General features: G+C 32.6%; 1 protein-coding gene across 1 annotated transcript in view; it reads right to left on the bottom strand.

Moving 5' to 3' along the window:
* Nucleotides 1-23,478, bottom strand: part of LOC150102224 (BCL11 transcription factor A-like) — a 177,614-nt gene extending 154,136 nt beyond the window's left edge. The window contains exon 1 of the mRNA XM_090398651.1: nucleotides 22,023-23,478. Coding sequence (XP_090254777.1) covers nucleotides 22,023-22,074 — 52 coding nt within the window. The 5' untranslated portion in view covers nucleotides 22,075-23,478. The remainder of the gene's footprint in view (nucleotides 1-22,022) is intronic.
* Nucleotides 23,479-26,936: the final 3,458 nt, after the last annotated feature.

Here is a 26,936-nt window from a genome sequence, read left to right as displayed (position 1 = left end):
AGAACCTATCATAGATAATTACAGTTTTAAAAGAGTTACTCACTTCTGAAATAGACTTTTTTTTTTTTTGTAGACGTGATTTCGAAGGTCAGTTGAAGGTCACCCAATGCTATTTTCACATTACACTTAGATGTTATTTTCAAATTATATAGACGTATTTTTCGCATTACATAGTTTTCATAATTGACGTTTATTTTTCACATTAGAATATGAAAAATAAAAGTGAAATATAGATGCCCATTTCTGTATAAGCAAAAATTCAACTAGGTGAAATTAATACTAATGAAAAAAAAAAGTCTTACTAGGTGAGTTATACTTTATAATTAATTCTTTTTTTTGCAATGAGATACAAAATATTTAATCATATACAATTAAAACCGAATCAGAAATCTTTCTCTTTAACTGTTTGTGTCAACTTTCAAGTTTGTTGAGCCAAAAACTGCTGATGTATTCAACTACTGTTTCGTAAGTTTTACCGATTTTGTGATGTCAGCGAAGGCAGGTTTCCTATTACAAAGAGTATTTATGCTATTTGGCAAGGCTTCGTAGAACAAGAAAGTTGGCTCATTAAGAAAATATGAAGGCCTGCTTCAGTCAAAAAAGGCGAATTTAAAAAAAATGTATATATAATTAAATAGAAGAACAGAAGAATAAAAAGCATACGATAATTTAAAAATCTAAATATATATTTCTGGTGAATTACTTTTAATTTTTCATTGCTTAGAAGCTAATTTTAACCGTTAATTAGCTGGCTTCAGATCTCCAACCAACAATCTGCAGGTTCCAATCCTACTGTGGACATGGATGTTTGTGAGTGTCTTCAGATGTACTTCATCTCTTTTTGGAGGCCTGTAGAGGCTTGAAAAAGTTTCATGTTTGGTCTCTACAGCAGGATTTCCAGACAGTTTGCAACTGAGTAGTTTAAGTTAGGCCTAATTCCATGGTCTGGTTTGAGTACAGACCTAATGCTGTATAGTTGGGTACGATTAGGCCGGTCGTTTAAGCCTAATTATTTAACTTAAGGATAGATCTCGTTGCTTTTTTCTTAAAGGCAGATTTAATTGTTTTTAGCATAATAGACAAGATTAATTACTAATTTAGTGATAGATTTCATTTTTATTCGATTTGAAAGCAGGGCTAAATGACGTGTTTTTGTTTGTATTGTTTTGTTCGAATAGGCCTATTTTTTAGCTTTAGGACTAATTATTTTCTAGTTTGTTGTTATGCCTAATTATTTTTCTAGTTTGCTGCTATGCCTAATTGTTTTTCTAGTTTGTTACTATTCCTAACTGTTTTTCTAGTTTGTTGCTATTCCTAACTGTTTTTCTAGTTTGTTGCTATTCCTAACTGTTTTTCTAGTTTGTTGCTATTCCTAACTGTTTTTCTAGTTTGTTGCTATTCCTAACTGTTTTTCTAGTTTGTTGCTATTCCTAACTGTTTTTCTAGTTTGTTGCTATTCCTAACTGTTTTTCTAGTTTGTTGCTATTCCTAACTGTTTTTCTAGTTTGTTGCTATTCCTAACTGTTTTTCTAGTTTGGTGTTATGCCTAATAATTTTTCTAGTTTGCTCTATGCCTAATTGTTTTTCTGGTTTATTGCTATGCCTAATTGTTTTCCTAGTTTGTTGCTATTCCTAGCCGTTTTTCTGATTTATTGCTATGCCTTATTGTTTTTCTAGTTTGTTGCTATTCCTAACTGCTTTTCTAGTTTGTTGCTATACCTAATTGTTTTTCTGGTTTATTGCTATCCTAATTGTTTTTCTAGTTTGTTGCTATTCCTAACTGTTTTTCTAGTTTGTTGTTATGCCTAATAATTTTTCTAGTTTGCTGCTATGCCTAATTGTTTTTCTGGTTTATTGCTATGACTAATTGTTTTTCTAGTTTGTTGCTATACCTAATTGTTTTTCTAGTTTATTGCTATGCCTTATTGTTTTTCTAGTTTGTTGCTATTCCTAACTGCTTTTCTAGTTTATTTCTATGCCTAATTGTTTTCTAGTTTATTGCTATGCCTAATTGTTTTTCTGGTTTGTTACCATTCCTAACCGTTTTTCTAGTTTATTGCTATGCCTAATTGTTTTCTAGTTTACTGCTATGCCTAATTGTTTTTCTAGTTCGATTATTGTCCTAATCGTACAAGTTCATAAGTAGGTAATAAGGTATTTAAGAAAAAGATGATTTTCTTAAAAAAATAATGTATGTCTATGAATCTTACGTTGTTTTTTAAGTAAACAAGTTTTTCTAAACACTTTTCTGGGTTTCGTTTTTTAACTGATTTCTCTTTTACACCTATACTCAGTTAACATCGCCTCCATTGCTTCGTCAACTCCCTAGTTAGATCTATGGTTTTGTTTCTATCCTTCAAGCCGTCAGCACAAACTGTTTGAATTAGTGTTAACAGGAAGGAGTGACAGACACCAAAAAATAAAAAAGAAAAAAAAAATAAAGAAAAAAAAAACACCAGCACGCTTACAAATACTCACGCAGGGGTAGTTCGCTCCGAACATCACCGCTTCCTGGGGCCCACAGCTCGTGCTGAGATAATAAAGGCTAAAGTCAAATGAAAAATCAATAGTTTAGACTCCAATGCCTGACAAGTTGTGTCGCTATGTTGGTGGTTGGATAGAACGTGCCAAACGAACATACACACACACGGAAAACCAATCATTGATGTTGTTGACGAAAAGACACTTATGGACGATTCGAAATATTTATAGAGAACTCTTTCGTGGTGTTTTTTTATTTTTTATTTCCCTTTTGTTCTCTACCTTTAGAATTTTCTATTAATTTTAGAATTTATTTAGAAAACCAAAATAGTTCTTAAACTGATGCATGATCGAAATTGTATGTGTTTAATTTTGTTTTAAACCTCTTTATTCAGTAGTTTTAGAGACAGAGAAATAACACGCTACCTAGTGGCGATTGTACGAAGCTTGATTATTTTTAACACACTCGAGTCATTTATTATTTAGACAACTCCATTAAAACGAAGATACTTCGATGTCTCTTGTGTGATTAAAATTTTTATGATGTTTAAAAGCCTAAATTATTCATTTGTTAGTAGGTCTTTCAAGTGTTTTGATTACGATGTTGTTGAACATAGTTACAAAATTGCCGTCATACATCGATAACTTGGAAAATATATTTCCCTAGTGATCTACTGTAGACATGGTTATCAACATAAGCATTCTGTCTTTAACAATTCATTTAATTATGTCACTTAATTATATTTTCATAATTTTGAAGCAAGTTCCTACTGTATGCTTTTCATAATTCGTATCTTCACCCACGCATTTCAAGCTGCTTGGATTTATTCCATTTATCCTTTGACAGTTTATCTCTGAGACATGAAAAAAACTGACTTTAGAGAAAGGAAAAAACTCTCATCTATGAACCCAGCTAATTCTCTTAAACTTAAAGATCATATAGTATTTAATAAATTTTAGAAGGGGCGTTTCGCTCTCTCGAAAATTTGAAAATTAAACTTTTAGTCTTCAGATGCTAACTGATACTGTTATAGAGATGTGAATATAAATAACTTTCATTAACGATTAAATATTGCATAATAAAAGTATTTATCAGTTACTTCATGATCGCTGTACACACACACTGTAAACAACTATAAATGAATACGCCATTTTTAAAGTTACACTACAAAGAATCATCCAATCTGATTACAGATTACAAGTTTAAAAAAGATTGTAAACCCATCCTAGATAGGCGAAGGATTTTTTCTACCTTTTTCAATTAATTTTATATATTTAAAATTTTTCTTTACCAATCTCTGCTCTAGACACTAGGCATGGAACTCTTTCGGTACTTCAAACCCTCAATAAGCGAGAAGGTGGACCTCAAACTGGGTGATATCTTCCACTAAAGACATTCCCAAATATACGGGCCCAGGGCAGGATTCGAATCTCGGTCCACCAATCCAGCAGATCAGTATATGATGTCTATAAACTGCATATGCTTTTACTGGCTGTTAATATATGCAGAAGATCCTTAATATTCTTTGTTTCCATGCTTATACAGTTGATCACAATTAACTCAGCAAATGAGATAGTGCAGAATCATGATCATCATCATTATCATCATCATTGGCTCAACAGCCCTTTCGTGGGTCCAGCCCAACTTAATCTATTTATTTTTATGTACTTAATAATGTCTGGCTCATTAAATAATCTGTATAGTTTATGGTTATATCTTTTCCTCCACACACACTATTCTCTTGTACTGCTCCAAAACACATCTGAGAACTCTTCTTTCAAACAGACTTAACAATCTTTCATCAGCCGTTGATAAATAGTTTTCTAAGGCATAAGTTAACACTGGTCTTACAAGTACTTTGTACATCATTAAGATAGTGTAGAATAGTACTTATTATTGCATAGAAATTTTTAAATGAAAAATTAGAATTATTAGAAAAATTCTGTAATCATGTAAGCACTCAATTTTGAAATTGAATCATCAATATCATCTTTGAAAAATTTGCATCGCCATCATCATTTTTTGTGTAGTCCATTCTAATACTAAATTTTATGTCAAATCTCTGAATTGACCAGTTTCAATTTTCCCTCTTCTAAGCACCAGCACCTCGAAGTACGTCATCCCATTACAGTCTTGGCCTTTTTCTAATTATTTTTCCGTGTCTTTTTCTTTTTCTTGAAAAACTATTTGCTCATCTTTCCTGCTTTGCCTGGTAATTAGAACTACCCTGTAAAAATGTCCTGACAATTTTACAGGGTAGTTCACCACTGCTTTCCCCAACCCCCAGTTTTACATGCTCGGGACCCGCATATGGCTGGGACGTATTCATGACTGTAATCCATGTGTGCGTTCACGGAGCGGGTTTGTCTGTTCTGTGGGATGAAAAACCCGAGTTTCCGTCTGAAAAAACCCTCGACCTCTGTATGAGATTGGCGAACTCACCTTTAGTCGAAAGAGACCAGATAAAGGTTCCTCACGGGAATCGAACCTAGGTCTTTCCGACCAAAGGCTTCGTCTATGCTGACTGAGTTACGGAGGCTCGCTCATCTTTCCTCATTCATTTTATTTAAGTGACTACACAATCATAGATTAGCTGTAATTATCCATTTTTCAATATTAATAATTCCGAGTTCGTTACCAATATCTTGATTGAATTGAGTGTCAGTGCGAATACTTCAGAATCGACTGAAGTATTAAACCTGAGTGAAGTATCAATTAGGAAGAAATTACTCATAATAATTTTATTACGATGACTGAAGTCTATGTTACACGTGTTAAAATTCCCATGATTTTTTGGCTATTTGTCCTGAAGTAAAAATCTGATCTTGAATCCCTACTTTTACCACTTTTCAAAATTTTTCTTGCCTACTAACAAAGCCTTATGTTACACACGAACAATAGTCGATGTTATTTTGTTCGGTAGGTGTTTGTTCATTATAGCTGGTAGATAAATGTACGAGGTCAATCCGACGATGAATACAAAACATGATGCAACGACTGTCAGTGATACTCGAAGTACATGTTTGCATTTATTTCATGCCTCATAAATTTCGACATTTGCGTCATTACCTGTGAAGCAAGTCATTTACTGATAAACAGAAAACTTGACCAGTCATCGTTTCACTAATTTTGGCAAAATAAGATGAGTCTGCACTAGTTAGTACATCAGACACAAAATATTGCAGTTGACCGAATATTGTTCGCAATATTGTGCAATCAACAATATTGTTATTAAGGCTTCTCTGTCACCTATGTGAAGCCTTCTAAAATATAAAAAATAGGATCGCTTTTAAAGTGTTTTGATTTTGTTTTATTATTGCGATTATTTGACATAGGTGGCGCACTATATAAGATAAGATGCGCCTCCGTAATATAAAGTATATTTATGATGACGGGTAATTATGTTAATAATTTATAAGTACTTTTTAAGTAAATACAGAAATAAAAACACACCAGATTTGCAGTACGATTCGTATTTTTAAGAACAGGCTAAGATTTGATGACAGAATCTGTATCTAATAAAATGGTTTTGTCTTCTTACTAACACGGATAGCATCGTATGCATCTATGTTTCCATAGCAACAACAATACTTGCACGTACTGCATCCTATGGATGTTTACGCGGGCGGGAACTATAGCCGATTCATTTGTCATGACATCGGACACAAAATAATCTTTCGAGTCTTGAAAACGTTCAATTCGATTTAAAACCGATTGAAGAAAATGCAAGCGAATCTGGAAGTCACGGCCATAAAGGCAAATTAATATGTGAATCCAGGCAAAAAAAATGGGATCTCTTAAGGTTCTTTCTGTATGAAGACGTTTCATTCTTAACGAAAGTGTCTCATATGAAAAGAGGATGTTCCCACACTCGGAGATTTCGATGCACTTTCGTAGGAAACAGCTGGGTTTGAATCCTATCCACAACGCAACAACCGTTATCATGGTTTTCAACTAAACAGGAGTTAACTAGTATTATATGGAAGCAACGTTTTCTCTCGGACAGCTTTTATCTCACACAGAAAACCAGCCCGAGAACACACACACACACACACACACACACACACACACACACACACACACACACACACACACACACACACACACACACACACCCTGTGTTTCATAAACTGATGTAAATCAATTTTTTTAATCACATAATTGGCACGTTAAAAATCTTTTTAAATTAGAATTTTTTGTAAACTACACTTTTATTACTTTTCAAATTATGTAATTGATACTTTTAGCATCTTTTTCAGATTATATAATTGGCATTATTAACATATTTTTCAAATTATGCAATTGGCAATTTTAGGACTTTTTTTAATCGGAATTTTGTAAAATCCTATTTTAGCACCTTTTTTCAAATTATGTAATTTATAATTTTAGGACCTTTTCCTCTATCAAATGCAATTTCGTAAAGAGCTATTGACAGCATCTTTTTCTTTTTTTTTTTAAAATTATGTGACACTTTTGTGCGCTTTTTCAAAACATAATAGATGCTTTGTCGACAAATAAGCATTTTAGCATTGAAATTATATCACTGATACTTTTAGCACCTTTTTCAAATTATGTAAATGACACTTTTAGGACTTTTATTCTTTTAATTGCAATTTTGTAAACAGCTATTGTTAGCACCTTTTTCAAATTATGTGACACTTTTGAGACTTTTGAAAATATAATTGACACTTTTTAAATTACAGTTTTGTAATCAAGTATTTTAACACCTTTTTTCAAATTATGCAATTGGCAATTATAGGCCTTTTTAAATTAAAATTTCTTAAAAAGATATTTTATCACCTATTTCAAATTATGTAATTTTTACTTTTGGGACCTTTTTCAAATTTTTAATATTTCGCTCATGTAATTTTCAATAAATCTTTCCGAATTTTATTATGGATTAAATACCTTAAATTAATAATTAACATTAATAATAAGCAATAAAGGCACACACTGACTTATCTTATTGTTAATTATTAACGATAAAAATATTCAATCAGTTACTGCATGGAATAACTGAATATTGTTAATGGATTCATTCATATTCAAGCTATTATTCTGTCAACGTCTTCACACTAATACAAACTATTTATATTTGAAAATTAATTAATTAAATAATAATAAAAAACGAATTTTGCCAGTTATTCTACTAAAGGCAGTTAAACCTCTAAAGAGCGTCATTCAGTTATTTGAACTGACATGCAAACAGTCTACCGTATGTTACATCGTGGGTGGGTTATTACATATCAGTGTTTGGCTAGCGACAACTTCCCCAAGCTTCAGTGTATTCTTAAGTGACCTGAACACTATCAGTAGTCCTTCAAGCGTTCCTGGCAACCACAGAAGCCACATGCTTTTCGGAGGTCACGTATGCTGAGAGATGATTAATTATTCATCAGATAAAAGCATGGATGGGGTCATTAGAAAAGTGTTGTACAAACGAAACCATACAAATGTCATAGACTCGCAAAAAAAATGTTTGTCCCTCCAGCTCATCTAATTGAGCACTAGTAAATGATTCGATGATTTATTCATTGCAAGAACACGCATGTGTGTGTGTGTGTGTGTGTGTGTGTGTGTGTGTGTGTGTGTGTGTGTGTGTGTGTGTGTGTGTGTGTGTGTGTCAATCACTACCTTAAAAATAGAGAAAAACAAAAGTTCAGATAGATTGGAACAACAGATTTAGCAAACAATAGAATACTGTCTCTCTGTCTGTCTCTCCGTCTCAAACATATATTTCCGGTTGTGCATTGCTCTCCTATTTTCTTACGCTTTTTTTTACCAGATTTCTCTCTCTCTCTTTCTCTCTGTGTGTGACAATCCACCAACTTAAGAAATGGAGAAAAATAAAAGCTGAGATTGATTGGAACAATAGATTTAGCAGACAATAGAATACTCCCTCTCTCATGTATATTGCAAAATCAATTAAACAAAAAAAATATTAATTTGTGAAAATGTGCCTTAATTATGAATAGATAATCAATATTTACTTCTCTTTACGTTGAATAGTTGCCATTTGTCTCATTCTTTCATTTCATAAAATAATAGAAGGATTACAAGTCATTATTTTTTTCGCTAATCGAATTGTAGTAGCTAATTGAACAATATTATTTTGGTCACTCATTTTGTCATTGTAGTAGCTAATTGTAGCTGATTGAACAATATCATTTTTGTCGTTAATTAAATTCTAGTAGCTAATGGAAAAATATTATTTTGTCACTAATCCAATTGTAGTAGCTAATTGTAACTAACAATTGTAACTAATTGAACAATATTATTTTGTCACTAATCCAATTGTAGTAGCTAATTGTAACTAACAATTGTAACTAATTGAACAATATTATTTTTGTCAGTAATCCAATTGTAACAGCAATTGTAGCTAACAATTGTAACTAATTGAACAATATTATTTTTGTCAATAATCCAATTGTAACAGCAATTGTAGCTAACAATTGTAACTAATTGAACAATATTATTTTTGTCAGTAATCCAATTGTAACAGCAATTTTAGCTAACAATTGTAACTAATTGAACAATATTATTTTTGTCAGTAATCCAATTGTAACAGCAATTGTAGCTAACAATTGTAACTAATTGAACAATATTATTTTTGTCAGTAATCCAATTGTAGCAGCAATTGTAGCTAACAATTGTAACTAATTGAACAATATTATTTTTGTCAGTAATCCAATTGTAGCAGCAATTGTAGCTAACAATTGTAACTAATTGAACAATATTATTTTTGTCAGTAATCCAATTGTAGCAGCAATTGTAGCTAACAATTGTAACTAATTGAACAATATTATTTTTTTCGCTAATCCAATTGTAGTAACTAATTGAACAATATTATTTTTATCATTAATCCAATTGCAGTAGCTAATTGTAACTAACAATTGTAACTAATTGAAAAATAATATTTTTGTCACTAATCTAATTGTATTTGCTAATTGTAGCTAATATTATTGAACAATATTATTTTTTCGCTAATTGTAGTAGCTAATTGAACAATATTATTTCTGTCACTAATCCAATTGTAGTAGCTAATTGTAACTAATTGAAAAATAATATTTTCGTCACTAATCCAATTGTATTTGCTAATTGTAGCTAATATTATTGAACAGTATTATTTTTTTCGCTAATTGTAGTAGCTAATTGAACAATATTATTTCTGTCACTAATCCAATTGTAGTAGCTAATTGTAACTAATTGAACAATATTATTTTTGTCAATAATCCAATTGTAGCTAACAACGATTGTAACTAATTAAAAATATTATTTTTGTCGCTAATCGAATTGTCGTAGCCAATTCTAGCTAACAATTGCAGCTGATTGAACAATATTTTTGTCGCTAATCGAATTGTAGCTAATTGAACAACAGACAACAATAGAAGGCGCCGAACTTTATTATCGTATAATATTAACAACATAACTTCATTAACTCTAGCCAACCAATAATTCCTATGGGAACTATAAAAGCAGGTACCTTGACTAACATATGTTAACAAAAAAGTCTGATATTTAAAAAAACATAAAAAAGGTAAGGTGCGGCAACCGAGCCTTTTTTAAATAAACACAAAGACTGAAAGATTAATTTTTTTTTCTTGGTTTTAAAGTTTTAGCATATTTTGAATCTCTTCAAAGTACACCAAATCAGTATTAAGCATTGCAAAATACACACACCTGTACATACATCACCTACAGGTGTGGGCGATACGTCAGACATCGCCAGTTCAAACGGGACTGGCATATCCCGGATGCTAGAAGATCGTATGATAACAAAAAATGTGCAAACTTCTTCTGTTCTTCCTTTGCTGGATGCCATATGCTATTAAAAATTCTGTTCGAAATAAAATGCATACAGAATGGGAAATGTGTATTAATGGAAGATTTTTTTAAAAAAAGAGATTATATGGTATTTGATAAGACGTAATGAATATTTAAAGAATATTAATTAATAATCAAGGTAAACGACATTTTTAACTATCAGACTCATGAATATAATGAGAAAACAACGTAATTTTAATGGGAACAGCTTTGTAGTTGTCCGCTCTTATATTAGTGGCTTCATCATTCTTTCATCCCATACCAGCTACCATCTTAGTCCGGGACAAGCTGTGATCTCATCAAGCAAGAAAAGTGTGACCCCCCACAGCATGGGTGCAGTCTGGGCTGTCTGTAAAAGTGCTTCTGGGCAACTCTGTAGTACGGACTCTCTCTCTTGGCTCTTAGCCCACTCATATCTGACCACTCCTGGAAGGAGATTCAAGGCTTCTTTCAAGCGAAGTCTTTTGTGGACGACAGCTGCTCTTACCCTGACTGGAGTGAGATGCAACGCAGGGGAAAGGGAAGGAATGGACACTAGATGTCTGATGAAGAGGGGGGGGGGGAAGAATGTCGAAAAAAAATAGACTTAAATCACAGGAGACAGCTGTCTCTTTCACGAGAATTATAAGCGAAATAATATAAATATATCCCAAGAAAATTCAAATGATTTTATTTATGGAGCAAAAAAGTTATCGTTTTCCGCTTATTTTCTAAATCTAATAGGTTTAATTATCTTTCAGCATCCTTTGTTTATATTGTTGGCCTCCGTATATGATTTCTGCAAATTTGTGCTAAATTCCTATAGTCAAAAATATTGAGTTGAATTTGAACAGTTTTTTTCCTCATTAGAATGTAATATCAAAAATGTAGTGATATTCCGTGTCTATTTACATTTTTCATTAAAAGCTTTCTATTGTTGAAATTGATTTAATTCTGCAACCTTAGCGACATTGGTATCCTAGCAACAAGTATTATTTTTTATGATTGACTGTTGAACGAGATGGAGGATGACATAATGTCGAATTAACTGATTTCTTTTTTTTTTCACATTAACAAAACTTATTAAATTAACATTAGCTGAGTCTATATTAATGAAGATGATGTTATTTATAAGACGGAACATATTAAGGTGAAAAAAAAATCTGCCTTCTGCTTAACGTTCATCTGGGTGATTTCTTCCATTATGCAAACTCGTTCTGTTACCGTACGACTCCAATTTTCTTCTTTAAATAACACCAAAAACGTCTTTCGGATTATTAAGCATCTTCACTTTTCCTTGGCGCAAAAAGATTTATGAATATATTTTTAAACATTTTCATCCCATTAGAATTCATTACAGGCCTATTTGACGCAAGCATCGAGATCTGTAATCCGTGAAGTAATTAGTTTATTATGTAAAAACCAATTATATAATTTAAATTAAAAACTAGTAGCGCAAAAAAAAACAACGAAAGAGGGAGAGAAAGAGAGAGACAGAAAAAAAAGCGTGTAATGAGTTAAGGGATTGATTCATTAACAGCGAAATGAACAGCTGAACTTGCAATGATGTCACGCAAACGACCAGCTAATTGTTATGTAGGTGATACACGTCATTATTTCAAACACTCCTAATTACAGCTGTGTGAAGAAAGGATAAAGAAAACCAAAAAAAAAAAAGTTTTTTTTTCTTGAAAAAGAAAAAAAAAACAGAAGGCTACCATAGCATCAAAAGACATTACCGCAGATGGAGAAAACGTATAATGCTTTGCGTAATTATTTTACGGGAAAATGTGAGCTTTGTTCATTTTTATATTTGTCAAAAAATCTAGATTTCGTCACGGCATTTATCAGCTAAAGAACTGATTGTTATTATTATTTGTTTATTATTTTTTGATGGAAATTAGCAGCGGTAGATATTAATTTCAAGTACGCATCCACTATTTGTAAGTAAAATTGTTCGTTTCTTTATTTTATACGTTAAATTGTTCATTTCTTTTTTTTTTATACGTTAAATTGTTCATTTCTTTTTTGTTGTTTTGTTTTTAGAAAAAGAAAAAAAGTGCGCACGTGAGTAGCCAACCAAAATGTCAATTTCAACAATGCAAGAAAAAAAAAGCAGTCGAAATTAACATTCGTTGATGAATTGTATGATTGTAAGGCGTTTATTGTGATTACAATTCTTTTGCTTGATTGTAAATCAATCACGCTTTATGCATGTTACCGAATGTAAAAATTATTTTATGGCTTGATTGTAATTATTTTAGAAATGTTTAAAAATAATTACCTTCCTGTGTTAATATGAATTTAATAATAATTAGCTACGGTAAATATTAGGGTTGATTTTTTTAGCAAAAGAAAAAAGAAAAAAAAAAGGCACTTGATTAGCCAATGAAACTGTCAGTTTCAACAATGCATGAAAAGCAGACGATTTAACATTTGTATGTGAATTTAATGATTGTAAGCTGTTGTTTTATTGACAATTCTGTTGCTTTATTTTGAACGTAAAAATTGGACTTTATGCATATTTCTGAATGTAAAATTTATGTTTTATGACTTGATTGGTATTATTTTAGAAAAATTGTAAATAATTTCTCCTTTGGCGAAATGAATTGAATAATAATTTTTTATTGATAAAACATTGCTAGATCATTTAACACAGCAAAAATAGTTACTGTTCTATTAATAAAAAAATACTAAGATCGCGTTTAGCACATAACATTAAATCGTTTCGGACACGAAGATTCTACATTCCCATCCTCCTTACACCGCCCCCATGTCCTTAAAGACGTCTTAACTATATATAGCTCTCACGATAAAAGGAGATCTAAGCACATTACTTAAAGGTTTTCCTTTATCAGTTGGCCGGAAGGGAAAACCCGTGAGAGAATTTTTACCCCTAAATACTAATGCCTCCCCTGTTCCCTTCACTTGAAAAGATCTCCCTTGTCCACCTGGAAACGCTAGCCTAGGGATAGTTCTTCGGCCAAGCGTTTCTGACTTTTTTAAAGTTTCTTTGTTAGCCGAGTGGGCATTCAATCCGGGAGCTTAAAAAAAAAAAAAAAAAAAAAAACACAGATGGTATTCATGCTGGTTCGGAGCCGAATAAAAACTCTGTAGTCCAGGAAACTTCGTGGTACCCCTCTTTTCACACTACCTTCCCGTCTATCTTTCTTCGGAGGTAACATAGGGACTTGTTGCGTAAAGCCGGGGCTACTTCATCCTCACTGTGTTTTGGCCGGACCAGTAGCTACCCAGGGTCACATTGCGTCGAAATACGAGCTGAATAAGGTAGGGGTAGGGAGAATAGGGGATAGGAGATACAAGTAAAAAAAAAAAAAAGAAAAAAAAGATGAGATGGGGAAACAGGAGATATTTTTTATTCACTCTATCGATGTCATTGACTTTTTAGGAGATATTTGGCACCGAAATAGTAAACATTAATTAGCTTGTTATTTTGCTGATATCGATATAACTTACTAAATTTATCACAATAATTATTATAGTCGTTATATTAGCAACCTGAATTGAATAATAAAACAGACAAATGTAGATAAAAAGTGCCTAATTCAATACGATGGATCGGAAAATATCTTACAATTAGGAGTTACGATCTTCAACTCGAATTGTCTTGGTATTGTAGTAATTAAAATACTACTCATTTCACTAGTTGGGTTTGAGATCGTGCCTAGTCCTTAATGAGATCCCAAATAAAAAATCGGATTGTTAGCGATTCGTGTCTTTTAAGTAGTAGAATACCAAGGGATTGACGTACGATGGATTGACTTGTCTTAAGCTATCAATCACATTCAAAACTTATAGGTATAAAACGAATATTTTTTTGGCCGAATTATTATTATATGAGACAATGGATGTTTATCAACCTTTCGTTCTAAAAAAGGTCCACTGCTAGAAGTGTTTTAACTTTTTCTTCAATATTTCTTGTGGTTTATATCTATGTTATTGAGGAAAATAAGCAAGTACTTTTCGGTGAATATTTTCTCTGTTTTTTGAATATGTAAAAGTGGAAAACGCTTTATTTTGTTGCATCTATTCGAAATATTGTCTGTTTGATCTAATTTCTAATTCTGAGATCAGGTTAAATAGGAAAAACTGGAAAAAAAAAATCAAAACTTCCAAGAAGGTTTCATTCTGTTACTCTGAGTGTGGTCTTTGATTTCACTTTCTTTCTCTCTTTATCTTTCCTCGGTCACTCTTTCTCTCTCTCTTCCTTCTATCACCTTTCTTGTCGAGTGTCTTCTTCTACTTCTTTTTTTCCCCATCGTCTTTGCACCCCTTATTCCGTCATCTTCACCTTCTCTCGTATCTCTTAAAAGATGAGGTTTGATCGTGTTTAGATTGAATGATGCATAAATGCAAGTTTTTAGGCATTACATGCAATAAAGGTTGGTCGATGGGTAGAGCCTCTGCTGCTAATGGCTTACGCAAAAAATTAAGCAAGTTTGAGTGCGGTTAGTAGACGGAAGGGGCTCAATCGTTCGATGCTGTTGGCACTCATCTCCCTCGATGAGTCTTTGGACTCCCTACAGGTGTCACATAATAATAATATAATCGACTTCTATTTTTAAACGCTTCTTATAGAGATAAAATCATCGTCATCATGCCTGTCAAGGATTTGGGCCCAAAGTGACCTGTTCCGGCCTTAGAAGTCATCATTGAATCGTTTAAGAGGACGTCCTGGTTTTCTTTTTCCTAATGGCTTGTACTTTAAGGCTTGTTTTGGTAATCTTTCTGTTTTCATTCTTTGAACGTGTTCCATCCATTTGTGTTTATATTTTTTAATTTTTTCTATTACTGATTCCTGGTTTAATTCTTTCATAATTTCTTCATTTCTTTTGTGATCAAATAGGATATACTTTGCAGTTTTTCTCATAAACTTCATTTCAGCTGTTAATAATCTTTGTCTTTTTTGTTTAGAGATAAAATACAAATACTATTTTTTTACAAATAATATTATCATCATCATAATAACACTAAATACGGGTATAGATCAAATTGGTCTGTTCCGGTCTCATTATCCATCCAATATATATATATATCCAATATATCCAATATATATATATATATATATATATATATATATATATATATATATATATATATATATATATATATATATATATATATATATATATATATATATATATATATATACTCCCAAATAATCGATTCAAATATACTGCGAAAAAAAATCATTTGAATGGTTTCAATTAATCAAACCAATTAAAAGAAATAAGGTCTTTTGAAGAAAAAAATTTAATAGAAAAGAACAAACATAAGAATAAAAATAAGTAAAAAAGATCAAGAAAAGTAAAGACTACCCAAATAATAATAATAATAATAATACCAAATTATCGCAATTTGGTCAATTTCAATTTTAGAAATATATTTTTTCTTTTTATTTTGAATTTACGTTTCTTTATAATAAATTGCAACCGGAACATAGCAAGAGAGAGAGAGAAAGTGAGAATATTCAATTAAATTATTTACACCAGCATTTTATTAATATAAATTTTTAATTCTCATCTGATGTAAACGCAATCAACCCCAAAGAAACTGCATCACATAAAAATCAATTCTTGGTTATATTTATTCCATCTTTATTGCCGATTTAAACAAACGATAAAACGCATGCAGTGTTTAAAAGACCTTCCTGCTTCAAATTCATTAATTGTCGAAGTTCATGCGTTAAGAGAATTTTTTTCTTTCTTTCTTTTCTCAAGTCATTTCCCACTCCAGAGCTTCGAAGTGATGGATGCAACATTCTTCCACTTCTAGCAGCCATTACACATCTTGGTAATGTTAGCTTATCCTTCTTTATCTATTAAAAAATTCACTAAACACCAACATGGCGAATATTAAATTGTTATAATTAAGTCCCTGAGAGTTATACATAATCCTAGGCTCATTAAGTGTTTTTGAGTACCTCAGCTAAACATACGAGCTGTCTTCAAATGGGGCCTATTAAATGAACTATGTAATGCATCTAATTTATGCACATTTAATTGGCGCTATTTGTTGAACTAGGAAGCTAGAATGATGCGAAGTGTACGAGAGAGAGAGAAAGAAAAAATAAACGCGATAGAGACGAGGAACTTATTTTCATACTGCTAATATAAGAATCAATACATAAGCTGTCATTCATTAGAAGCTTGTTAAAATATGTACACAGTCACATCGCTTTAGGCCTACTCGTTAATAATATGTTTTCATCTAGAAAAACAAATTTATCATATCCAATAAACATTTGCCTCTATTTACATTAACTTGTTTTTCACTGGATTGCGCAACAATGTACGCATTACAGATTCTTATAGTGAAGGAATGTGTGTAATAATTGCTTACATTATTCCTGCGAAACATCTGTTGCCAAGGTAGCTGGACAAAAAAAATTTTTTTGATAAAATTCCACTTTGTTCAGCCAATTGCAGGTGGATTTCAATTAAAATTTTAAATGGAGTGAATTTTATAGCCAAAATTATGAAAATTAAACGAAACACGTATCAGTTATATTTAAAATTTATCCATCACTATAATTTCTATCATAAACACATTAGTCTATTCACAATCATATTAAGGTAAAATTATATTAATAAAATTTTGGTGTATGCATATTTTTATTATATATTTGTAAATTTGTAATTATAAATATTTAAACTTATTCTAAAGATCTTTGTAATACAAATTATTTGTTATATTAGAAACATATCTATATATATTGCTATTTTATTTATCTTTAGATATAAAGAGAGTACAAATGTGTCAAGGGTCAAATTTCATTTTATAGCGCACTTTAGCTTATATCAATATTAGCCCATATGTATGAGGTATTCTTATAATAATAACTGAGCTGTTCATTGACCAATATTATAACGTCTTTGACGTGGTATTAAAAATTTGAAATTAAGGAATTGAAATAAGATTAGCTTTATCTTAGGGCTAATAAGGAAGGGGAAGGTTAATAGTTTGAATAATTATCCATTTTTAAATTATTATCATTAAAATTATTAATAATTAGTATGGAGTTGGAGGTCTAAAAATCCGACGAATTTCTTTTTTTTTTTAAATAAAAATGAGAAACAAGTATTAATATAATTTAATTATTACTAAGTTTGAATGTCTTAATTTAAAATAGTGTACTCTAAAACAAAAGAAAAACTCGCATATAATAATGAAAAAATAAATAAAAGATAAATATATGTTTCCAATCAATAGCTAAGATAATAATAGATGGTGTATATTCATTCGGAACAGGAAGTTAAGCAAATAAATGTGGAGGGTCTATCTTTAGAATATAATACAACCAAACAGCAGAGAAAAATTGTCTATCACGAAATAAATTGTTTAAAGAAGTGTACAACCTAACAAAACTGATTTTTATGTGTTTATGAATTGCTATTTTTTAGAAATTTTTATTTGTGGATATTAATTTGCCTGTGAGAAGTTGAAATGGGTGTGACCAAGTATGGAGTTTATACAGCGAGCCTTATGTTACTTATTATTATTATTATTATTATTATTTCACTAGGTATTTCTTATGACATCTTAGACTGTAAGCAAATTATTAGACAGATAGTTTGGGTTGTTTGGGAATAAATCAAAGTATATAAGGCTCGGAGTATATATATTTGCTACTGAGATCGATAATTCACCTTTTCAAAAAAGGTCTTATAAATGTTCATCTGGCTTTAAAAGGGATCCCACAACTTGCGATCCATACGATTATACTGAATTTACATCAGTGAGAATTAAAAACATTGATAATTAGAAAAACGCTTTTTTGCTCTTGGTATGATTTGTAGCCAACCAACTTGGTAAAATTAGTTGTTAAAATCAACTTCCTGTTTATTTCTATAATAAGATGACTTACGTGGGAAAAAGACAAAGGTATTTGGCTCATGTCAATAATAATTAGAGCCCTGATTGGTTAATATACACTTGTAGACAGCAACAATGATTGCTATTATCCCATAATCTATTTATTAATTGAATTATATTCACCATAGCTTCGTGGGTCAAGTTAAAATTTGTGTTTTAGCGATGATTAACAATACTCGGGTTTGAAGATCTGATTTTTTTTTTTTTTTTTTTTTTTGGAAAATAGGGACCTTCCTTGGTGCTTTAGCGGCTCCCTCCTCCTTAAGGATAATTTATTTATCAAAAAGGAACCGCTAAATAAGTGTCAAAGTATTTGTTTGTTTTTACTTTTAAGTATTGTTTATTTTGTTTGGGTATGTCCGTAAGGAAAATACATGGGTTGATTCACCTCAATAGAACGAAAGAGAAAGATCCATAATGTGTGTGTGTGTGTGTGTGGTGTACAGTCGGAATGTCTGTGCCAATTTGGTTCTCATGAATAATTCACAATCCTACTACACACACACACACACACAACCGTCGTGGTACTTAGCGGAAAATGCCTGTAATAAATAATCCTAAAAAAGGATGCTAGACCAGATTTTCTATTCTCACGTAGACCAGGTAATTTTTTTTTCTTTATTCTTTTTTGTATTTCCTTTGCTCCAAAATACGTACGATGCAAAGTAGAACCCAAGAAATAAACTTAAAAAAAAAAAAAAAAAAAAAAACGAAGTATTTTCTTCTTATTTGAATTTCTGCATTTTCAAATAATGAGACTTGAGGGGGGGGGGATGGCTCATGGACGTCACTGCTTTATTGTATGCAATTTTCCTAAAAAAAAACGTAAGAAGTTTTACTAGTCGTTTTTAACTGATGGTCCCCAAGGTGCTACTAATGTTTTTTTGCCAGCTAAAATTCGTTTTTCTTACAAACTAACCGAATAGAAAGATTGACAATTGGGAATTTTAGTGTTGCAAATGTTTAGGTTGCTAATTTACCGGAAAAGCTAAAAAAAAAAAAAAAAAAAAAAAAAAAAAAAAAAAAAAAAAAATACACTACTCGGAATTGATTTAAAAGATCATTTAAATAAAAAAAAAGGACAATATTTACATTCCTTAATAAATTGTGTACACAATCTTGACGTCTTACAACTGCTTAGCTAGAATAATTATGATCACCCTATGAAATTGCACTCAATGTCTTGTCATTTAGCTATATCAAATTAATTCTATAATATTAAACTGACTATATCATTTATCATATAAATATAGCAAACATCATAAGTAAGCAGTTATCTATTCGTATGATTTCATGAAGTTAGTAAACATGGATAACACTTTGTAAACATAGAAGGAATTAACTATAGCCTACACGTCATATTAAACAGTAGACCACATTATCCTTAATAAGACAAGTTAAAATAGACGGTAGTGAACCCTATGATGACGTAATAAATATTATCTTTACGTAATGTCTATTTAAATTACAAAATAATGTCATATACGAAATCCAACAGTAGACAAAAATCCAACAATCAACGACCATTGTTAATGGCTCATTCTACTCAACAATGAATTTTAAGGATCAATTATTCGCGTGTCTTCATTGTTAGACAGTTGCTGATTTTTAACATTATCTGAATTTAATTATTGTCGCTGGCTAAGTTCACCGAATATAGACTAAAAGACAAACAAAAATGATCTTTCCTAAATGTCATAGGTAAGAAAAGTTTGTTGATGAGAGTACTCTTTCTCCAGATTTTTCTAAGTCGTTTACGATATACAAGTTTGGATAATATTGTGGCTAGCTTTGCATGGTTTTGCTTTTCAGATAAGTTTTTCATTTTTATCGTGTTCTTGCAAGCTTCCAAAAGACAGTCTACAAATAGATGAACTTCTTTCGAAATTTAAGATCTAAATTAAACCCAGACAATCATAGCATAGGAAGTCATTTGCATAAGAATCTTCACTGTCTATAGATCTATGTAGAATGCTATACGCATTTAGAATATGTTATTTGAGAATGCATGCAAAGGAGGGGGTTTTATTCGGAGAGCTGGTGCAGTTTTGCCCATCTCTTTGACATGCAAGCAGCAACAACAACACAAAAAAATAGAAGGAAAGATTGAGATAGAGTTATTTATATTTTGATACGGCGAGACTTTGCATTGACACAGAAATGTAATTTTTTCGTGTGTGTGTGTGAGAGAGAGAGAGAAGGGAAAAGTGACAGAGAATTTTAAACGTCATTTAAAATTGATGTTTGAATTTTTTTTAGTAATCATTTTTGTTCACTACAGTTGAGATTATAGTACGTGTGTCATTTAGTACGAGATTATAAGTGGATTGAGTTTTCTAAAGATGGGATTCAAGAATGTACAAACGAAGCAAATGGTGAATTAATAATAATAATGATAATGATAACGCACGCGCGCACAGATAGAGAGGGGGGGGGTGGTGGTTACGGCAATATCACGCGATTTTTTTATGATAAGACCGAAAATTGATTATTGTGTTGGTATACAAAACTCTAAACTCATGATTATTCTTTTTTTATATGATTGATAACTCTCCGATGATAAAGACAACCTCTATCGCTCCCTAATAATACCATAGCTATCGTATTTAATCTTAAATTCAAATCTCTCCACTGTTTTCTAGCCTCAACATCGATGACAGTTTAAAAATATTTCTATCGAAATCAGAAGTGCAGGATTAGTTGGTGAAGTGGTTTTCATTTCAACATAAAGGTATTTTTTTTTGTTCAATTATTAATCATTAAGAATAATTTGCCGCTCTTGATTACGAAATTATGCTAATTAATCATCCATTTTATTGCCGTGATAATCAGCAAAGGTCAATGATTAATTTTAAATTTAATTTGTGCGCAAATTAACAATTGTTAATTTGGAAAACCAGCCAGTGATTAGCATTTAAATTGTCAATAAAGCGTGGGGGAGGTTCATATCTTGACGCTAAAACATCACCTAACACCGACAAGCACGATGTCTCTTTCACCCTGACATTACAATTCCTAATCAACAACGTTAATTCCTCTATTTACATTCCCATAATTCTTTGTTACTTTAATGATGGGATCAATTTGGATCGTGTATTACCGAAGCAAAAAAAAAAAAAAAAAAAAAAAAAAAAAAAAAAAAAAAAAAATTAAAGTAAATAAATAAAATAAAAAAAAAAATCAAAGCAAGCGCTCGTAAACCGATCGTTCTTGGAGTGTATGCAGGAACCAAACACGCAGACTCAAAATGTGAAGCAAGGCGGTCTCTACGAATACTTTTAGACACGCGGCAGTTGAAGCCGTTTTTGCGGCATGTCTTCCTGTATGCAGTGACGGCAAAGTTTTCCGGTTCATTCGTCCCCATCGGACGAATACCACGTAAAAAAAAAAGTCCCCGTTCACACAAAATTACTTGCAAATAAAAATCGTATTAAGAATACTGAAATAATTTTGGTCTTGTAATCTGACATTTAAGCCAAACAGCCATAATATTAATATAAAAAATAAATAAACTGAAATCAACATCACTGTACAATTGCCGGTATATTCAGTTGCCATAGCTACCGAAAATGATCAAACCACGTGGTTATTGTAGACGGCTCCAGACGCTGCCTTTACGATAACCGTGTTCACTCGTTGATTCTAATTGCTCGCAAGGGGACGAAGTATGCATACCCCCCCTTTTCTCCCCCCCTGCCCAAATAATAATCATATAAATAATAATAACAAAAATAATAAATATTACGGCGACACACTTGGCATGGTCGTAGCTCCCGATACTAGGCGCAGATTCAAGGATTGTGGGATTAAAAAAAAAAATAAAAAATAAAAGGGTACTCACCGTTAACAAGCCTTTTTCTTGGCTGGGGGTTTTCCTGCTTCCTGCGTGACATCTCATTGAGTTGTCCGTCAAAAACCTTTTCGCGACAGGACTACATGGACACAAAGAACAACAAAGATGGCGGCCACAAGTGCATGATGGGAAGTCAGAGTTGAATCACCTGCTCTTCCTTCTCTTCTTACGCCAAAGTCACTGTGAATACTGACCACATTGGCCTACGGTAGGTTGACGGTCATCGTTGAGACCCCCTTGGAGAAATGTCGAACGAGACGAAAACAACAGGCGAAACGAAACCGAGGCCGGCTTCTCAAAAACAAACGCTTTTTCGTAGGCGAGTGTTAGTGCAGGACGCCTAGCCGGCGCGAGCGCCAATGCGCTGGCCAAGCTGGCCTGTGTAGGGGTGGGAGGTAGGAGCAGTGGTCACCAGAGCGCTTCCTGCATCCACCGTCTGCCGTACGATTGTCGTGGTTGGCGTATACATACAACATGACCTTCGCCCGTAATTCTGGTTGGGTCAGGGTTACACACTAATTGGCACTTGAGAGGGTGGGGGGGGATTGGCAATGGAAGAAAAAGGGGGATAGGTGGAGACACTTCGTAAAACTGGGACAGCCTTCGGAATACTGTTTGTTTATTTATTTAATTTTTCCTCGATCATCTTCGAAAAAAAACAAAAGGAACCAAACGAAAATCGTCGAGGTCAGAGTTCAAAGGTCATTCGGAGATATTCCGCAGAAATCTTACGAGTCAAGGTCGCCTCGGCTGCTTCGAGTCAGGTTGACGTCCTTTGAAGCACGCTCAGGTGTGTATATGTGTGTGCGTGTCGACAACAGGCCCTCGCCGACACTTGACGCACGTGTTTGCGCTCTCGATGTCTACACCGAAGAAACTTTTGTCGCCACTCGGAGAGGTTGGTCGGCTATAAACGTTTGGTCCGTGCCGAGAACGAAGTCATGACCTCTTTTTACCGAGCAGTCCTCCGTAACCCATGGACGACGATATGGATAGGGCGGGGGGGAGGGGTCAGCGGTCAAGTGACGGGACAACGACAATTTCTTTTTTTTACCGAACACGAAGCCGCCGCCAATTTTCGACGAGTACTAATCAACACTTGCAAGGACACGCTGCGGAGGGGGGAAGGGGAAGTCGACGTCACTATTGACCCGCTGTTTGTGGAGCGGCGGCAGCAACAGCGGCCGCGGGATCCGGCAGCAGCAGCGTCCTCGTTGACAAGGCACGGCCTGTAGACATGAGTAGTGGCTCGCAGCTCTGGCCACGCACCGCTTCCACTGGAACCGAACAGAGAGACACAGCCGATACCGCAGCGACACCCTTGAACGTCGCAGTAGACACTCTGGCAAGCCTTTTGCCGCGCCTGCCCGTTCGCGTCATGACCGCAGAGGAGTGGTCACGAGTGCCACGTCGACCAGAGGTCAACCCACCACGACTTGATTGGCAAGCGGGGCTGGCTGAAGCACTCGCTAGGCCAGCTAAGGCGAAAGGACGTTGCCGACATTGCTATGTTAAGGAGATTCGCCAGTTGGAGAAAATAAAAGTCGCCTACCTTCGGGCCCGGCTCCAACGCTGCCGGTTGGCACACTCGTAATCGCTAAAAGCAAGCCTACGAACCACTTACGTCATAGATTAAAACACCTGCACCCGCTACGTCTTTTACAAAGGGTAGTAAATAATCACTCTGACCCAGTTTGGCCGGGATAATATTCTTTTAATAGCTGCCTCTGTCTTCTCTCATATAATAGCAGGTTACGCGTCACTCAATGCCGATCTATCGACATTTCTTCTTTTTTTTTTTTTTTTTTACTTCTTTTTTGTTTCTTAATCGTTCATCCTTACTTCCTATAATTGAACACAAATTTAATAAATACGTTTCAATACCAGCTTTTTTTTTTTATTATTATTTTGCGTTCTTTTTTTTTTTTCTTCTTCTTCTTCTAACGATGCGCGCGCATGCCACGTGTGAGCAGTGGAAAGTTATGTCGTTTTCAACAATGATGGCATTCACAATGATCCTTGTAAGTGTGCTTTCCATCTCGCCTTCTCATTGGTCCATGCTGCGTGTGACGTCACGAGCTTCTTGTCATAAGTGCGCCAATAGAGGAATACGATGTAGGTGGATCTTTGAGAAGGCGGATGGGATGAACAGTGTGAACGCTTGCCATGGAGACGAGAGGAGCCTATTCGCTGTACATTTTTCCTGTTTACTCCAACTATAAGTCGTATTGGTGACATGCTAACGAGTCTATTTAAGTTGGGCATAGCAAAACGCCAGAAATCGACCTCTCCCATGATCAAAATTCAGTCAGAAGTATGGCTTCCCATATTCCTGGAATATTGAAGTACTCACTTATAAACAACGCTTTTCTGAAGGCTTGCAAATAAGCTAACCCTTTACTAACAATTATATGTGATACCCTTTCAATAAAAAATATTTTGGCTTCTGTAATTATATATTATAACAATAAAAAAGCCGATAATAACAATGACAGCCTATAATGAAAACTATTCTACAACAATACATTCATCAGCTTCTGAAAAACAAATCACAAAATTTCAATAATTTATTCTTGCTAAAGTAATCAACACAGACAGTCACGTGCTCTTGAAAAATAATTGACAATTTCAATTATGTAATCTTGAAAAAGCAATCCATAACAATACTATCATTTGTTACTGAAAAAAAAAAGAATCGTAATAATCTGATCGTGAAAAAATAAACAATGCACAATCGCACACAATCACCTGCTCTTGAAAAAACTTACAATTAGCCATAACAGAATCATGCGTACAGTTAACAATAACACAGTCGTATGCTCTTGAAGAAAAATAATTGACACGTCTGCAATTATCCAAGCTTGAATCAACAATACTATCAACTCTTCTTTAAAAATTATAAAATCAGAATAATCTGTGAAACCAAACTTACATCTTTTATACAATATCAAAGTTCTTGAAATCATAATTAATTAAAATAAAATTTTATTAAATATGCTCTGTTACTATGGAAACCAAAATCAGTGCAATGTATATGGTGCTCATTGTTTATCTGATCATTTTACATTTTATATTTTACAGAACAAAATTTGTAATCCTTTTTTGAAAATATTTTTAACCCCTTATTCTCAGTGTTTAAATATTTGTGCACTAATAAAAATAAAGATTTTATATTTGCCATTCGAATATATATATATATTTTTTTTTTTTTTTTTTTTACTCGTTATCATAGCCGTTATAGCTATGCACATAAATTCCAACACAAATAAATTGAAGAATATCGCGATTTCACATGGCACTGACAAAACAAGCATAAATATTGACTGAAAAATTATTCGAAATACCTGATGGATTAATTTTTATGCATAAATTATTTTATAAAGTTTAGATAAACTTAATCCTATAATTATTTGAAATATTTGTTTCTGAGGAAAGCTGTTAAAAAAGTATTAAACCCACTGCTTACACAGACAACAAAATATCGTTAAAAATAGTTGAAATGAGAATTATGTTTGTATTATTGCCTTCTATTTTAGTTGAATGCAAATAAAACCCTTACTGGACTTCAAAATACTATTATTATGTGATACTTATTAGCTAAACTCATTTTCAAGGAAATGTTGATTATTTCTTCAGCTTGCACATTTCAAGAAATGTATGGAACTTTTAACTGAGTCAAATGAGCTTCATAGCAGCAAATGTAATTTTCTATTTGCAGTAAGTTAGAAATTTGAACTGGAATATCATACAATGATATTTTTAAATAAAAAAAAGGTTTTTTAACTAATTTAAAATATTTACAATATTATAAGATTTTAAATATCACCAGTATTTAATCGCAGCTTTTTTTGTCTATATTCCAATTCACATACATTATTTTAATGACGAAAAAATTACCTATTTCATTATATTATTATAAAAAATACACCAATCCATGTAATAAAAAGTCTAATATATTTTTAAATATTCACTTAGGGATGTTTCCTCATTTCTATGGTTAATTCGTATTTATTTGAATTTTTTCAAAATTTTCATCTGAAAACCCTTACAAAAAACAAATTATTAATACCATGAATTTTAGTTTGAAATGAAAACAACGTTTGTTTTCATTAAAAATTTTCGATTCTTCTATAAAAACACAAATTAAAATTTTCAATGCAAACAAAATTAGCATTTTCACAGAGATTTTCTTAGCGTCATAAAAGAAACACTATAGTTAATAAGGACACCTTTAAATATTTATAATAATTCTATTATAATTACTAAAAGTTTCTAGAATATCACGTAAACCGAAGATCAACATCAATTAAGGAAAAAAAAAAGAAAAAAAAAACTAAATAAAGTCATTTGTTGACAAGGCCTTGGATTTTTTTAGCCTATATTAGAATTTGTTTTGAGAAAACCACTTCTGGATGAGACTAGCAAAACCATTTTCGATAGCACTTATAAAGATTTCTTTCTACCGAGTGATATGATATATAAATCACTCCCGAGATGCTCAAGTAGTTGGTGTAATTCTATTATACTATCATTAAATAATTCACTTAATAGCGCTCATAAAAATGTTACATAACTCTTTATAACAGGAGCAAATTCTAAAGAGAAATTAGCTCCACATTTTGTGGTAATTATTCAAATCATTTTTTCTTTATTGAAAATGTTATTAGCAGACGAAAATTTGCCATAATTTTAATCGATCGCGGTTTATTTCACAGGACTTCAAGAATTGTTTAAAATTGGATGGAGGCTTATCTTTGCTAAAAACGTGCCTTTCTTTTCAGAGCTTAACTAAACAAACACACACACACACACACTGGATGATGAGTCTAAAAGCATTGATATTTACATGAGGAATATAGGCATTATTTTTCAAATCCTTTCAGATGTAGATACACAAACGCC

This window comes from Typopeltis vanoorti, chromosome 10, assembly GCF_054136105.1.
Source record: "Typopeltis vanoorti isolate ZY-2024b chromosome 10, IOZ_Tvanoo_1.0, whole genome shotgun sequence".
Lineage (NCBI taxonomy): Eukaryota > Metazoa > Arthropoda > Arachnida > Uropygi > Thelyphonidae > Typopeltis > Typopeltis vanoorti.
The sequence above is the reverse complement of the archived record's forward strand: the minus strand, read 5'-3'. Positions and strand labels throughout refer to the sequence as shown.